The sequence below is a fragment of the Anabrus simplex genome, chromosome 1 (assembly GCF_040414725.1).
Source record: "Anabrus simplex isolate iqAnaSimp1 chromosome 1, ASM4041472v1, whole genome shotgun sequence".
Lineage (NCBI taxonomy): Eukaryota > Metazoa > Arthropoda > Insecta > Orthoptera > Tettigoniidae > Anabrus > Anabrus simplex.
In genome coordinates, this window is record NC_090265.1 from 972,516,215 (window position 1) to 972,531,762 (window position 15,548).

At 37.4% G+C, this 15,548-nt stretch overlaps 1 protein-coding gene across 1 annotated transcript in view; it reads right to left on the reverse strand.

Annotated features, from left to right (window-relative positions):
* Lar (tyrosine-protein phosphatase Lar) overlaps positions 1-15,548 on the reverse strand; it is a 2,342,166-nt gene that overhangs the window by 192,852 nt on the left and 2,133,766 nt on the right. The window contains exon 8 of the mRNA XM_067136814.2: positions 13,394-13,588. Within this exon, the coding sequence (XP_066992915.2) occupies positions 13,394-13,588 (195 nt within the window). The remainder of the gene's footprint in view (positions 1-13,393; positions 13,589-15,548) is intronic.

Below are 15,548 nucleotides of genomic sequence, written 5' to 3' on the forward strand. Positions count from 1 at the left end.
TGCTTTTGTTACATCACATGATACAACATCGAAAAGAACTGGACTCAAAGGACCCCCTTGAAGGACCCCTACAGTCTGAAGAATTGGTTTTGATTTTGCTAAATCATTGCATATTCTCAAATAGTTTTCTGATAATATATTTTTTATCAGTTTTGTAAAACAGTTTTTCTTGGTTATCTCTTCCAGTTTCTGAAGGATCAGGCTCCTGCTTATGGAGTCAAAGGCTTCGTGGATGTTGACAAACATTCCATATAGCTTTCTTTCTGTGGAATGATTGCTTCTTATATATCTTCAATTAAACAATTAATAATAAGTCTGTGTGGCTATTTCTAGCCGAGTGCAGCCCTTGTAAGGCAGACCCTCTGATGAGGGTGGGTAGCATCTGCCATATGTAGGTGGTGGAGGATAGTGTAATGTGTGGTGTGTGAGTTGCAGGGATGTTGGGGACAGCACAAACACCCACCCCACGGGCCATTGGAATTAACCAATGAAGGTTAAAATCCCCGACCCGGCCAGGAATCGAACCTGGAACCCTCTGAACTGAAGGCCAGTACGCTGACCATTCAGCCAACGAGTCAGACAATTAAACAATTAATTGCCTGGGTTGTTGATCTACCTCTTTTAAATCCAAATTGTTCTTCTGGTATCCTGTCATCCTCTATATCTCTCAGTCGGTTTGTTAACATTTTTGATAAAAGCTTCAATAATGTCCACTCTAAGGCAATTTCACGGTAGGCGTTCAGGTCACTCGCATCTCCTTTGCCCTTGTACATCACTTTTAAAACTGATTCCCGCCATTTGTCTGGTATTTTTCATTGTATGAGGCATTGGTTCAAGAGTTCTGAGATAAGTTCCTTCAGTGTTGCCCAGCTGTCTTTGATATGTTTGTGAAATACGTTATATGGCCCTCCTGCTTTTCTGGCTTTACTCTCATGGATGACTTCTTCTGATATGTTTGTTGTGAAGGATTCAGTTGGTATTGTATCCCAGTCACCATCTTCGGTCAAGTCTTGGGTTTCTTTTGCTTGTAACAGTTAAATGAAATGATCTTCCTAGATTTCTAGTGGAATCGGCCTTGTATATTTTGGCTCTGTCTGTTTCAGGAATGAGAAAGGTTCCTCTTCTCTTTCTTTATTATATTTTCTTCTGAGATTTTCTGGAATTTTTTCTTTGCTTCCTTAATTACTGCTTTAAAACATATCCACCAAGCAAGTAGCTGTGCAGTTTGGGTCATGTAGTTGTCAGCTTGCATTCGGGAGATAGTGGGTTCTGTAAGCAGCCCTAAAGATGGGTTTCCATGGTTTCCCATTTTCACACCAGGCAAATGCTGGAGCTGTACCTCAGTTAAGGTCTTGGTCGCTTCCTTCCCACCCCTAGCCCTTTCCTATCCCATCGTCGCCATAAGACCTATCTGAGACGGTGCGACATAAAGCAGATTGTAGAATAGAAAAATAATAATAATGTCTCCTTCTTTTGGAGTATTCTGCAAGTGTTTCCTGTGTTTGGCATTCCATGGCTTTATGAAGGGCATAGGTTTTTGGCTTCTCCCACAAAGGTATCTTTGAAGGCCTTCCACTCTTCATTAATGCTGGTTACTTCACCCTTTGGCAAACTCTGCTGAATCCTTAGTTTGTATTCTTCCTTTATTTGGACTTCTTGCAACTTCCAAGTTTTAACCCTTGGTTTTTTCATAATAATTTTCTGCGTTTCATTAGTCTTATGTTTGAAGTCTACTACCAACAATCTGTGGTCACTGTCCATGCTTTCACTAGGGATGACCTTTACATCTGTGATGTACCTGCCACCATCTTTATTCGTGATTACATAGTCAATCAATGTTCTATACTGGCCATCCCAACTGTACCTTGTTATTCTGTGACTGTCTCTTTTTTTGAAGAATGTATTTTTGATTATAAGATCATTTCTTCTGCACAGATTTAATAGTTGTTCTCCTTCTAGGTTCCTTTGTCCAAATCCATGTGGACCAATGATGTTCTCGTGTCTACCCCAACTTGCGCATTTAGATCTCCAATAATAATAATAACATTTTCCTCATTAACTGTATCTTCCAGGTCTTGCCGAAATTTCTCTTTGTCTTCCTCACTGCAGCCTGTCTGTGGGGCATACACTTGTATGACGGTGTACTTAGTGTTCTCCAGTTTCATGAACATTTTAATGATTCTATCACTTTTGCAGATAACTTCAGCTGTAGCATCAGTCCCTTCGTAAATTAAAATCCAACACCATTTTTCGCTACCTTCTCCTGTCCACTCCAGTATAATTTATATCCTCCACGAAGTGCCTTACTTCCAATCCCTTTCCATTTGGTCTCACTTAATCCCAATATTGATATTTTTCTTCTATCCATCATGTCTAGGAGTTCTTCTACCTTTCCAGTTAATGACAGAATGTTCATAGTTCCAATTCGGTATTTGGGTCTCTTTTTTATTTGGGGTTTCCTTTCAGAACAATGTATATCATCAGCCTTACGGTCATCATACTTTACAATTGTCTGAGAGGACGTGTCAGTCCGGTCTATAATCTTCTTTCTGAGGCTCTTTTTCTTATTGAAAGCGACTGTACTCAATACTCTCCTGCTGACTTGCTAGGCCTAATGCATAAGAGGATTTTTTTTCAGGGTTTACTCCCTTAGCCTTTGAGAATGCCTTCCTTGCCCTACAAGGCAGTAGGTTCCATCTGTACACCCCAGAAGGATGGGTTGCCTCTTCCGCCATCTCCACCGTACCAAAGTCCATCTTCTCCGTCCTTGAGGTCTTCGCCCTTAACCCAGGGCAAGTGCCCTCCATATTTATGACCCCTGGAGAGGGGGTGTCCCAGTATTTTAAAACCCTCAGGAATTGGGCTCCCTGTTGGTCCGCGGGTTGTATTGATTATTTCAACCAGCCCTACATACTGTAGGGGCCCCCTATCTGCCACCTGGGGACGTGCTCTCTAGAGGTCAGGTTCCCCTGGTTACTTATTGGAAGTTAACCCCACCCACAAGGAGTGAGGTTATTTGTAGTATTACTGATGAATGTTGATTTAAGAGAGAAATCTATAAGATCATCAGTCTGCCACAACACTCATGCAAGGAAGAAGAGTTCCAACCCATGACGATGTGTGTATCGCACAAAGAACAGGTAAAGGCTATAAAAGGCAGCAAAATGAAAGACTCCATAGGCCTCACAAATTTAATACTGGTGAGTTCTGAAAAGAACATGAGCTGGATAGAAAAGATTAAAAAAAGAGGAGCTTTTTAAATAATTCCAAGTCCTCTAACTGAAACACACTTCTTAGAAGGTTTGAGTCCCTCCTGGGAGGGATGTAAAAATTAATTTAAAAAGTGAAGTTCTATGGATTCTAGAGTTTCGACAGATAATAAAGTGAATATTGAGCTGAAATGACTACCATAATTTACCACTGAGCTACTTTTGATTTGTATATTCACCTACAATCCCCACCCCTCCACCCACCCAACAACAACAACAAAATGTGAAGTGGGTGAAGTCTGCTTGTAGACCGTTTCTATAATACACACAACATTTATAATTCTGAAGATGATGAATAGTTATGGCACAATGTAAAATGAATGTAATAATAATAATAATAATAATAATAATAATAATAATAATAATAATAATAATAATAATAATAATAATAATAATAATAATAAATATCTTCTTGCAGTTGTATTATGATTGGTCGACTTCTCCCATTAGTGACACCATGTACATGTCCTCCCATTATACCTACGTGAACAAGTTTTCTTCATACAGTCATTTATTTAATGGAAATTCAGTCATGGTTTTCCCTCTCAGTCAACCTGCCCCCTTTCACCTCAGGAGTACATCCACTATGATTACAAAATTTACTCACTACCAAGTCATCTCACCAAGAGGATAAAAGGAAGTTTTCAGAACACTTGGAATGAGTGACAGAAAATATGAAGTGCCACAGGCCCTATTTAATGAAGTTAACACACGTATAAACTTATGTGTTTCTGATATTGAATAGAAGTGTTGTGTCTCTAAACAGCTGTAACTGTAAACAAACATGCATATCAAATACAGTAGAGATAATACAGGACAGTCTGTGAGATATTAAGGGACAACGATATGAACATTATCTAGCGATGGGGCGTGGAGGATCTTACCCTGTCATAAGAACGTGTGCATTAGTTGAAGAAGTTTTTATTATTTTATGCATTTAGAACGCGGGCGTAACTTATGTGATATGCCCACCTGCAAAATAAAAATTCGAGCCTCCTCAAATAAAATGTACACCCTACGAATAACCAATATAAATTTAATTACAGCAGGTAGATAATATGCAATATATTGTCAAATGATATAAACAAAGGGATTATTCACTATTGTAGATTATTATAAAATCATTTTAATATGATTTATTTGGCTGCCTCCGTGGTTTAAAGGCTAAGCTGCTGAACCATACACCAATTAATTATTCGTACTTAAAATTGGTTTAATTTTTCTGTAACAATGGAACTATTCTCTGTAACCAATACCAAAATCTCAGTTATAATAATTTATTCAATTACCAATTTTTTTTTCTTTTTCTACCACTTTTCCAACACCTGTGGGGTCGCAGTGCAAACTGTGTCGCACATGTAGATTTGGCCCTGTTTTACGGCCGGATGCCTGTCCTGACGCCAACTCTATATGGAGGGATGTAATCACTATTGTGTGTGACTTTGGTGGTTGATAGTGTAGAGTGTTGTCTGAATATGAAGAGGAAAGTGTTGGAACAAAAACAAACACCCAGTCCCCATGCCACAAGAATTTAATCAGAGGCAATTAAAATCCCCGACCCGGCCGGGAATCGAACCCGGGACCCTATGAACCAAATGCCTCAACGCTGATCATTCAGCCAATGAATCAGACTCAACACAGAAAAATATATGAACAAAATTAAATCAAAAACTGCTCAAATAAAGTATGAAAAATATTAAGCAGCACAACTGATATGCCTTCGCTCAAAGAGAGCTTGTCAAAGCTGAATTGACTGAGTGTTTCTACACCAAGTTCTTATAAGCATTGTATATTGTTACTGAATAAATGTATGGTAAAAGTTAAATGTTCAGCAAAATGTGTGCATAATCTCAGATGCACTACACATCAGGGAAGTATCATTTGCTAACTATACGATATTTTGGTCTCAATTTTCATTGCTGTAATTATATTAAAATAATTTGGTGCAGGACTTTTGTGAGGAGCTACCACAGTGTTGCAAGAGATGGGAAGGAGAAGCATTGTTTACAGCTATACTATAATAACTGCTGCTACATGTCAATTCCTGTACGTACAAATTGTAAAACAAACTACTGGTATTTTGAGTGCTTCTACAAAATTGCCCAGACCATTTCCATGCAGAGTGATATCAAACTAGACATTTCTTTTCTTTTGCATTACAGGCCCTAATGTTATGCCCCTGATTTAAAGTAAGTTAAAATCAGTAATTGTAAGGGTGATTCACTTATATCTCCTCTCAACATGAGTGGAAAGATATGTGCTGTATTTGGCTGCAATAATTATGAATTCACGGTCTTTCTTGCCCAACAAGAGGGTGTGGTAGCCATGGCTGTATCCAGGGCCTCAGGGCTCAGTTAAATATGAACATAAAATTTTAAATACCAGTATAAATGATTTAAATTATTCAATGATATTTACAGAGGTAAATGGACTACTGGTAGCTTGCTGCATTTGGTACGACCTCCATTGAGAATACAGAATACTACAACAATGTGCAGTGTCCATTAGTTACACAAATCTGTAATCTGCCAACAGTGAGTGTAGAACATTTTATTGGCTTATTCAGGAACTAATCTAGTTAGTGTGCATCTGCACTCTAATGTTAAACTTAGTAATTTAATGTGTTTGCAGACTGCCTGTACCTGATTATAACCATGAGTTATCATCATAAATCTGGTGCACAGAAAAGAAAGAAGAAAGAGACAAGAGACAACCATTTCTTCATTCCTACTGCATATGATAGTGAGCATAATTTGCGGGCACTCCTGTAGCCACATCTGTTAGTTGGCCAGTGTTACTAAATGTGAATCCTCTTCTGAAAATGCCGGGTTGAGTGGCTCAGATGGTCGAGGCACTGGCCTTCTGACCGAAACTTGGCAGGTTTGATCCTGGCTCAGCGTATTTGAAGGTGTTCAAATACATCAGCCTCGTGTTGGTAGATTTACTGACATATAAAAGAATTTCTGTGGGACTAAACTCCAGCACCTCAGCATCTCCAAAAACCACAAAAATAGTTAGTGAGACATAAAGCCAATAACATTATTATCGTCTTTTGGAAATTTCCATAACTGTGACAAATTAGTTGAAGCTTCTAAAAAATTAACTAGCAGCTTGTTTCATTGTTCTCCCTAGAGCAATGCAATTGGATGGAGGCTAGTGGATTCCCCCTTCCATGCCTGGTCGAGCAAGTAAAACTGGCCCTCTGTGGCACTGTGCTAGGTCTTAGGGGTTTGACAGTCCAACAGACCAGATACAGAAGGTGTACTGGGTAAGGTTTGGAGAATATTTTTCTCTTTTGATCTTTAATTCATTTCTTACTAAGTTGCTTTAGGGAGTACTTCCTCTTCTTTGATTTTCTCTTATTCTGCTCATTTACTGTATAGTTTAAACCTTGTGTGATGTAAACCTTTTTTCAGAGACGTGTTGACCTTCTGATTATGCCAATTTAATCTACTAATTTCCTATTATAATTCTGTTGGCTTAATATAAGTATGATATAAACAGTTTTCTCTGGGAGGTTTGCCAGCTCCTTGTCTGGCAAGTAAATGTCACTTATGTAACCTTTTGATGGAAATAAGTATTTTCTTACCTTTGTAACTTTAAGATTTGTGTCCTTTTAGTTGCTCTCTTAGTATGGGACTAGCCCCTGTATCATTGGGATCTTATATTCCACCTAGGTGCTGGACCCAGGGCCCCAATTAATTTCCTTTTTTTAAGCTGCATATCAGCTTCCTTTTGGTAATGTCTGTTTAAAGCTCTCATTAGGTAAATCACAAATGTAGTTGTGAATTTAAAACTTTCATTCTTTTGGTTTAAGATAAGTTTGATCTGTGGTAACTTGTGAATTATTTTGGTGCCAGTGTACTACAGTGGAGAAGTACTTCCTTAAAGATTTTTCTGGTTCATGTAATTGTTAATTGAGTCGCCTGGATGCAAAACCAGCTAAACAACTTTTTTTCATTCAAATTGGAGTTACTGGTACCAATGGAAAGCTCTCAGTGCCCTCTAAATGACTGTGAACTTGTTCATTTGCAAACCCTGATAAAACAGTTTGAAATGGCCAAAAGAAAATTCCATCAATTTGAAAAACCTGCAAAAATTGAGATAAATACAGATGCAAAACCTGCAAAATTACATAAGCAACATTGCCGCTCATTAGGATACATACGCAAAGCCTATTAACATTTTTTGTTTCATCACAGTCGAAACACCACGTAAAGTATACCGATACCTACATTCATATAATGAGAAATCATGCTAAAGATATAAATCTAGGACAAGAATGTATAGTTCGAGACTGGAAACACTAGTCGGATTGTACCTCGAAGGAAACTGGACAGTAGTATTTTCAGTTTCAAAAAGCTAAGCCTTGCTCAAGGAGAATCCTTTTATAATTTCTCATTCGAACAGCTGAAAAGCTTAAACAAAAAAGAGAAGTCGGTTCAGGACAAACTACTTCCTAATTCCATCCCCAAAGGCATCATCCTGAAGAGCCAAAAATTGAATGATGTTGAAACATTACACATAAAACACTACGGAGACAACTGGAAACTTCTAATGTTTTTTGAGACTAAATTTATAGACTTTCTTCCTAATAGCAGGCTTCACATTAAAAGGAAAATTGCCCAGCTCATTAACGTTATTTCAGTGAATTATGTGTGTAAGGAATGTATCAATCTATTTACTGGCAAGTGCCTCAATGTAATGATTATAATTTAGTGTTCAGGCGTGGATACTGAAACAAAACCCAAAAAAAATGTAGTAGTGCACAACTGAATGCTCAAGCTTTCACAACAGTGCATTTCATATTTTCATAACCTAAATATATGTCTAATTTGAGTCTTTAAATTATATACTGCTAAATAATCTTCTTTCATGTATCCAGAATAATTGCTTCAGCAACTTTGAAGTTAATGTCTTAATAATATTTTCTTTCTAGATGTAATTTATTTTTCCATTTTCGTACATTAATTTGCATTGATATTTACCGAGCGAGTTGTCTATGCAGTTTGGGCTATGTAGTTGCGAGGTTGCATTTGGGAGATGGTAGGTTCAAATCCCAATGTCGGCAGCCCTGAAATGGTTTTCCATGGTTTCTCAGGACCTTCACAAAGGTCGTAGTTGCTCCCTTCCCACATCTATTTTTCTATCCCATCGTCACAACGAGACTTCTGTGTCAGTACGATGAAAAGCAAATAGCATTGATATTTGAATTTGGCACCAAGTAACCACGTCTCTCCACTTGGCAATCATCGCCCATTTTAACTAGGTTAAAGCAGAAAGTGTCTGGTATTGTCTCTAATGTATTTGTTGCATGCATGAACTCTGTATCTTGAAAGTATTACAAAGTCATGGGATGAGAAGAATATCTGCTGAAATCATATAATTAGGAATCAATGTGTTTTGTGAACAATATATTAAAGTTTAAGATAGCAGGAATTCCAATGTCAAGATTAATTCATGTCAATTTTGTTATTTTCTGTCAAAGAATATAAACAAAGAAAGTTGCCAGACAAGTCAGAGAGGATCAAAGTGACACAATGCAGACACAGAACTCACTCACATGGGTTATTCAGCTGATAGCAGGTATCTTTGACTTTTGGCTCACAGGAACACTGAACCCAATGCTACCATCTTGGTGGCTACAGGCTGAAGTATGTCCAATAAAACTATAACAAATAGGTTTTTCTGATGCAGGTTGGCGAGCCCAGCTTCAGTCAGTTGCCAGGTCATACGATAATTATGAATCAAATATGATATGCCATTACAGTATCCTTAACATACTGTCATTTTCTGTATCCAAGTATAGCTTTAAAAAAAAAAATTATTATTATTATTGTTAAATATAATATTTGTTTTATCGGCCCCTGTGGTGTAGGGGTAGCATGCCTGCCTCTCGCCCGGAGGCCCCGGGTTTGATTCACGGCCAGGTCATGGAATTTTCTCTTGACCTGAGGGCTGGTTCAAGGTCCACTCAGCCTACGTGGTTAGAATTGAGGAGCTATCTAATGGTGAGATGGCGGCCGCGGTCTCGAAAGCCTAGAATAACGGCCGAGAGGATGCATCATGCTGATTACACGACCCCTCGTAATCTGCAGGCCTTCAGGCTGAGCAGCAGTAGATGGGCAGGCCAAGGCCCTTTCAAGGGCGTTAAGTGCCGTGGAGTTTGGTTTGGTTAATATTTGTTTTATATTCATAGTGTCAGAATTTTGTCCCACGGGAATTCTTTCATGTGCTGAGCTGATCAGCCAGGCTGAAACGAACTGAAATGACAATGCAAAAATAAGATTTTGAATCTTTTAATGATGGAAGTCTGACAAAGCCCTTTAGGTTGCTCTTTCTGTTGATATTTGTATATGCATGCAATACACACACATCTCCCTGTTTCTGCAATTCTCAAAATCATTCTAAGTTGGTCCAGGTTATAGTTATGTCCCTGGCAGGCCAGATACAATTGTTGAAAATGTTTTGTTTGTTTGGTTACATTTCATTTGGTGAGTAAGCAGTGCGACACCGATCACTTCAGTGCAGTGTATTTTATTTTTTGACAGTCAGTACAGATGCATGGAACATTCATATTTTCAAGAAAGGTTGTTGATGAATCAGAGTAACAAGGAATGGTTAGTCATTATCATCATCCTAAACCATCTCCAGTTTCCCGGGTGTGGTATATGAGCCTCCTCCATCTCATCCTGTCCTTGTACCATTCCTCCTCCACCAACTTGTCCCAATCATGACCTCTCAGCAGTACATCGTTCTTAACAAAATCTATCCATTTTCTTCAATGTGCATGACATCATGTAAGAGGTATTGTTCAGGATTGCCAGAGATATTGTTCATCAATGAATGTTGCATATGTCTTGTGTCTAACAATCATCAGCATTATGTCTAGAGAGAAACTGAAAATTATGCATGTCTCTGACACACTGTACAGTGAGTGTAGCCAGGTGGAGGCTTAGTGGTATGTTGGGGTAGTATTATAGAGGGCATGGGCGCCCATATGACAGTTTCTAGAGGGGGGCACAGACCTGGGGGTAAGTAGTAATTTTAATATTTTGGAAGATAAATGGCGATTTGTATTCTGGGGTAGAATCACCTACGGTATCCCCTGCCTGTTGGTGGGGGATGGTACTTCCGCTTTTACGTAATACTGATTTTTAAATCATTTTCTTGAGAGGAAAACACGTGACTACACTAGATTTTTGCCTTTCCCTGAGAGCTAGAGGGGGGCCACGGCCCCACCTTGCCCCCGGGTATGGGCGCCCTTGATAGAGGGTCACTATAAACTTCTCCTTCTCATTGAGGGTAAACTGAACATTCTTCAATAAACTCCAAACCACTGTGGCACCACGGAGAAGAATGCAGTTCACATGCACATTACTGAAAAAAGCTCAGATGAGAAAACTGTTTGTTTTGGGCACCCTGCATGATCGGTGCAGAATTACTACTGATGAACAGGACAAACTAGACTAACAATGGATAGATTGGCAAGCAGCGTGCATCTCTGCTAGAGGATGAATTACCATACCGTACATTTCCTGAGGTTAGAATGCATAATGCACACCAAGAAATCTACTGAAGTCATGTATAATGCAAATTGAGAATCCAATGTTCTCCTCTTGAATAGTCCATTTGTCTGTTGGTATACAATCCTGTAGGTGCTTGTCGATATGTTACATTTACTACTCTCAGGTTCACTTTTATGAAAAGTGTTTGAACTGTTCAGTAAATAGGTACTGTATAATAACCATACTGTATAAAGTAATAACTTCAAAATTAATGAATGTCAAATTCAAGTCCCAAAATAGAGAAATACTTGTCTCTGACTTCACAGATGTTACAAGAAAGATAAATTAAATATGAACTTGTCTATATTCCTATCCGTTGGCTGTCAGTCTGAGTGTACTATTACAGACTCATTTCTATACTTTTAAATGGTAAGTACCAGTACTTTCCTCCTTTGACACTCCACATTTTAGGCAGTCACTCATTGTATAAAAGACATATCTCTTTATATATGCATATCTATATCTGCTTTTCACAGTAAGAACAATATATTTATAAACAAAACATCTGAAGTTTGAGATGGTTTGAAATAAGTTAGCTATTTCTCTTCACAATAAAATGGGAAATGTTTACAAAGCCTGGACAGACACAGCTTCCTGCATAATGGCAGATTCTTCAGGTTGTTTAATACAGCACATAATATCACATGAAATAGTTTTCTTTTCTTTTCAATTCATTTATTTACACTCTTTACCCATACTATCCTGACAAAAATTATAAAATATTATCTGATGTCAACTAATTTAATTATTCACTGCTGAAACATAAAATTCTATTAATTTATGCTCATACAAGTTATGAATAGAACAAACAATACTGTCACATGCTTGAAAAGCAGAGAAATGTATTTTCTTTAGTTTTACAGAGGATATATTTTTCTCAACTTTTAAGCAAGCAGTGCACATGTACAGATTTCTTATTGTAAGAAGTCTGGATGGAAAGATATAAAGAAAGGAAGAAAAAATCTGTTATATTTGTACTTCAAGCAAAAACAGTATATTGTTAAAATATGCACACAAACAAAGGCACAAAACAATATTACTCTACATTCTGTGTATTATACAAATCACTTCCATGCACACTCCACCATAAACACACACACACACGTACTATTAAATACGAAGCATATCGAAAGCATTGAAATGTAAGCTATCTAAAAGGAAATTGTTACCTCTGCTATGCCAAAAATAAGAGCACTTCAGTTTTTCATAAAAGCAAATGTTGCATAAGCAGCTCACACACAGTGTAGAAAGAGTATCTACTTTGAAACCAATACAGTATCTAGTGGACCAATACTGGTGGTGAGACAATCCCCTGAAGAACGGTACATTAAAAGCAAGCACAGAAGAGGCAGAACCTGAACGACCAGCCAACACCAAAGAAGTTATACTAAGCATGTACCCTTGCAAGTTTTAGAATAAAAAATTGAGAACTGGAGACCATCATCATATTACTTATACAATTAATTTTTTTTCAATTATGCAGGAGAGTAACCATTTTATAGGAAAATGTTTTTATATGAGAAAACAGAAGACGAATCAATCCAATCCACGCAACAGTAAGAACTGATTTGAGAGAAGGAAAGGCTTCACTGGTTTTTGTATAGAAGGTGAAATAAGATATAACATTAGAATTTTAGTGATAGGTGACAACAGGAGAATTCTTCACCACAAATTCAGAGATCTGAATTAGTTTCAAACTTAAAAGTTCTCTTTAACAGAAGCATTGCATCCCAAAAGGCCAACAAACCTGTTCAAAATATTAGAGCAAAATTTTGTTAGAAGATTTTGTATTTATAGATTTATCATGGTGAACTGGCAAGATCCACAGTAAATCTAATCACTTTATTATCAAAATGTTGAAAATCATCCTAAGCCTATATTATTGGCCAAAAAGTGCAAACAGGACAACCTGATGATTTCCCAAACTTCAAGGACACACTCAAATGATTTAGAAAGAAAAAATAATACTCCACATACCCTAAAATCATTCTGGACCCACAGTTACAATATTGAATTATCCTATGTTAGAAAGTGGTTACTTGTATTAACAATATTTTCAACAACAACAAAAAAAAGCTTCCTAAAAGAATTGAAATAGACCATAGAGAAGGGTTTAATATTTACAACAGTATTTCAGAGTGATGTATCACTCTACAAACTGATGACAGGAGACAACTGGAAAATTTAGAAGATTATTGGATTAAAAACAAATTTTGGTATATCGGTATTAAAATGCAACTATGACAAAAACTATGAGGAAAAAGAAAGAATTGGGGGTTATGCAGGTAAGAAATTAATTCCTTTAGAGCCCCTCAAGTACTGAATTTCAATCTCAAAATAAATTCTTCTCCATCCCTCTATATAAGAAGAAAGCAAATATCAATGTGATTTAAAATGTCATCTTAAATCAACTTTTCACCATCAATGTTCTCCATTAAGTATTTTCTTAACTTGCAAAAGTTCGTTCAAAGATAGGCAGAAGAGCTGTGCAGTAATGGCCAGCTGGATCTTCAGGTTAGTAGATTGCAGCAGTGTCAGCAGCCTCAATAAACATACCTGGCATACCTGATTCCAGAACAGTGTAGCGAGTGTTCCCCTGCGTTACTACCGGCAACATGTCACGCACCCACGAGATGTGAGGCGTTGGATTTCCAGCAGCTGCACAGAGTAGAATAGCGTTGTGTCCAATTTCAACAACTTTCGTACTAGGTGCTTGCGTGATCTGCGGGAAGCCACTTGGAAGTTTGTCCGCTGCAACAAAAAATAAAAACAAAAATTAGGATCATTACCGGTAAGTATTTGACTTTTCAAATTAGTGGTGATGATGATGATGATGATGATGATGATGCTTGTTGCTTAAAGGAGCCTGAAATCTAAGGTCGTCGACCCCAAATTAGAATCTAGATGAGGAGTAAAAAGCAAAACAATAAACAATGGACAGTTTTGTTGAATATATGATGTTTGGAAAAGAGAGTAGGAGAGAGAAGAGTTCATGATGTTCTCAGAACAAGTTCCTGTGCCTTAGCTGGTGAGACCTAGTGTTTTCAGTGTATTATGTCTTCTGGTATGGGCTAGTACAAATTTTCTTACTTTCATTGACCTGTCTCAGTTTCATTCTTGCCTTCGACAACATGAAAGAGACTGAGATAGAAGCGAATAATAATGTTATTCCTTATGCAGCCAGTCCCCGTTATGAACAGTGTGAAAATATTGCTCGTAGGGTCGGTTGATGCATGCATTTCAGAGGGCTTGACAGCAACTTCTGGCTCGGTGAGGAAAGCAATGGAAACTAAACTCACTCCTCATCTCCCTAGTACACCTCATCAAGACGGTTAGGCCATCTATGGCAGCTGATGGCAGAGCTGTTGAGAATCAAACCAGCCTTCAGGCTGAATACTCAACATGCATACAAGAATATCGTACCTATCAAACTAGACCATCGAGAATCCTATGCATGGAATATAATTAGTTATGCTTCTGTCCCCACTATGTAATATGTATGTCACTTGGTTTGAATAATTAAAATCAGATAAATAATTCCCTACCGTACGCATATGTATAAAAACTTTCTGGTTTGTTGACCTTAAATGGGAGAGGGATATAACGTAACCTCTTCCTACTTCTTATGTCTCACCAGCGCCAAAGGTGTTTTATTATGTTCGTCATGAGATTGTGATTCAGGTCTGTATTTATGCATGGCCCACATGGGTCTGGGCCCAGGGTCACCAAATTTGTAAATAAAAAGGTTATGTGGGGAAGCGGGGAAGAGAATCACTCACTGTCGTACCAAGATGTAAATTTAAACAGAGATTAAAGAAATCTTAAATCAAAAATAATGTTTGACCTCCTGCTTTTCTCTAATCTCATATTAATACAGCTAAGACAAGTGCTAAGAAGCAAACATATTTTGGAACTTCATCCAAATATCAGCACTGGGGCATGATTGGCTCAATGCCTTAGCTGCTAGCCTCTCACCTGGACGACTAAGGTTCAAAACCAGGTTGATCCTGAGGTGAGATTTTCATCTCAAAAATCATGGTCTCAATACTATTCTATATCTCTTTAACAAACTCATTCCATAATTTTTAAAGATATTTTTATTTTAGAATAGATATTGGTAATAAAAGACTGAAAACATTCAAACCTCGGAAGTGAAAATTTTACTTAATTTGTTTTGCTTGTAAAGAGACAATATTTGAGTACCTCAGCAACAAACTGCTCTGCTGAAGGATATCTCTCTGTTTTGAGAAGAATCAAGAATTATTTACATACTGTTACATCTCAAACTCAAGATCACTTGGATTATGTGGCTTACTACCTGTAGAAAATGACCTTACCGAGAAACTGAATTTTGAAAATGTGATTAGTGTGCTAGTACCACCGTAAGATGAAAATAATTTGCCTGGTGGAATTCCGCCTTGTTGTAGAGATAAAAATGGACTCGGAAGCTTGGTACCATTAATGTGGTGATTTTTTGATAGTATTTACTGTAGTAGTTTAAATAAATTCAATCTTTTTTCTTGGTTTCCAAAATCCTTAAAACAGTTTGTTGTGTATCAACCTTTTACATTCTGCTTTCTGAATAATCGTATCTATAATAATAATAATAATAATAATAATAATAATAATAATAATAATAATAATAATAAATAACTTCAACTAGAGCTGGTCTCAGTTTATTATCTTTATTTGATGACACTTAGGTTGCCTG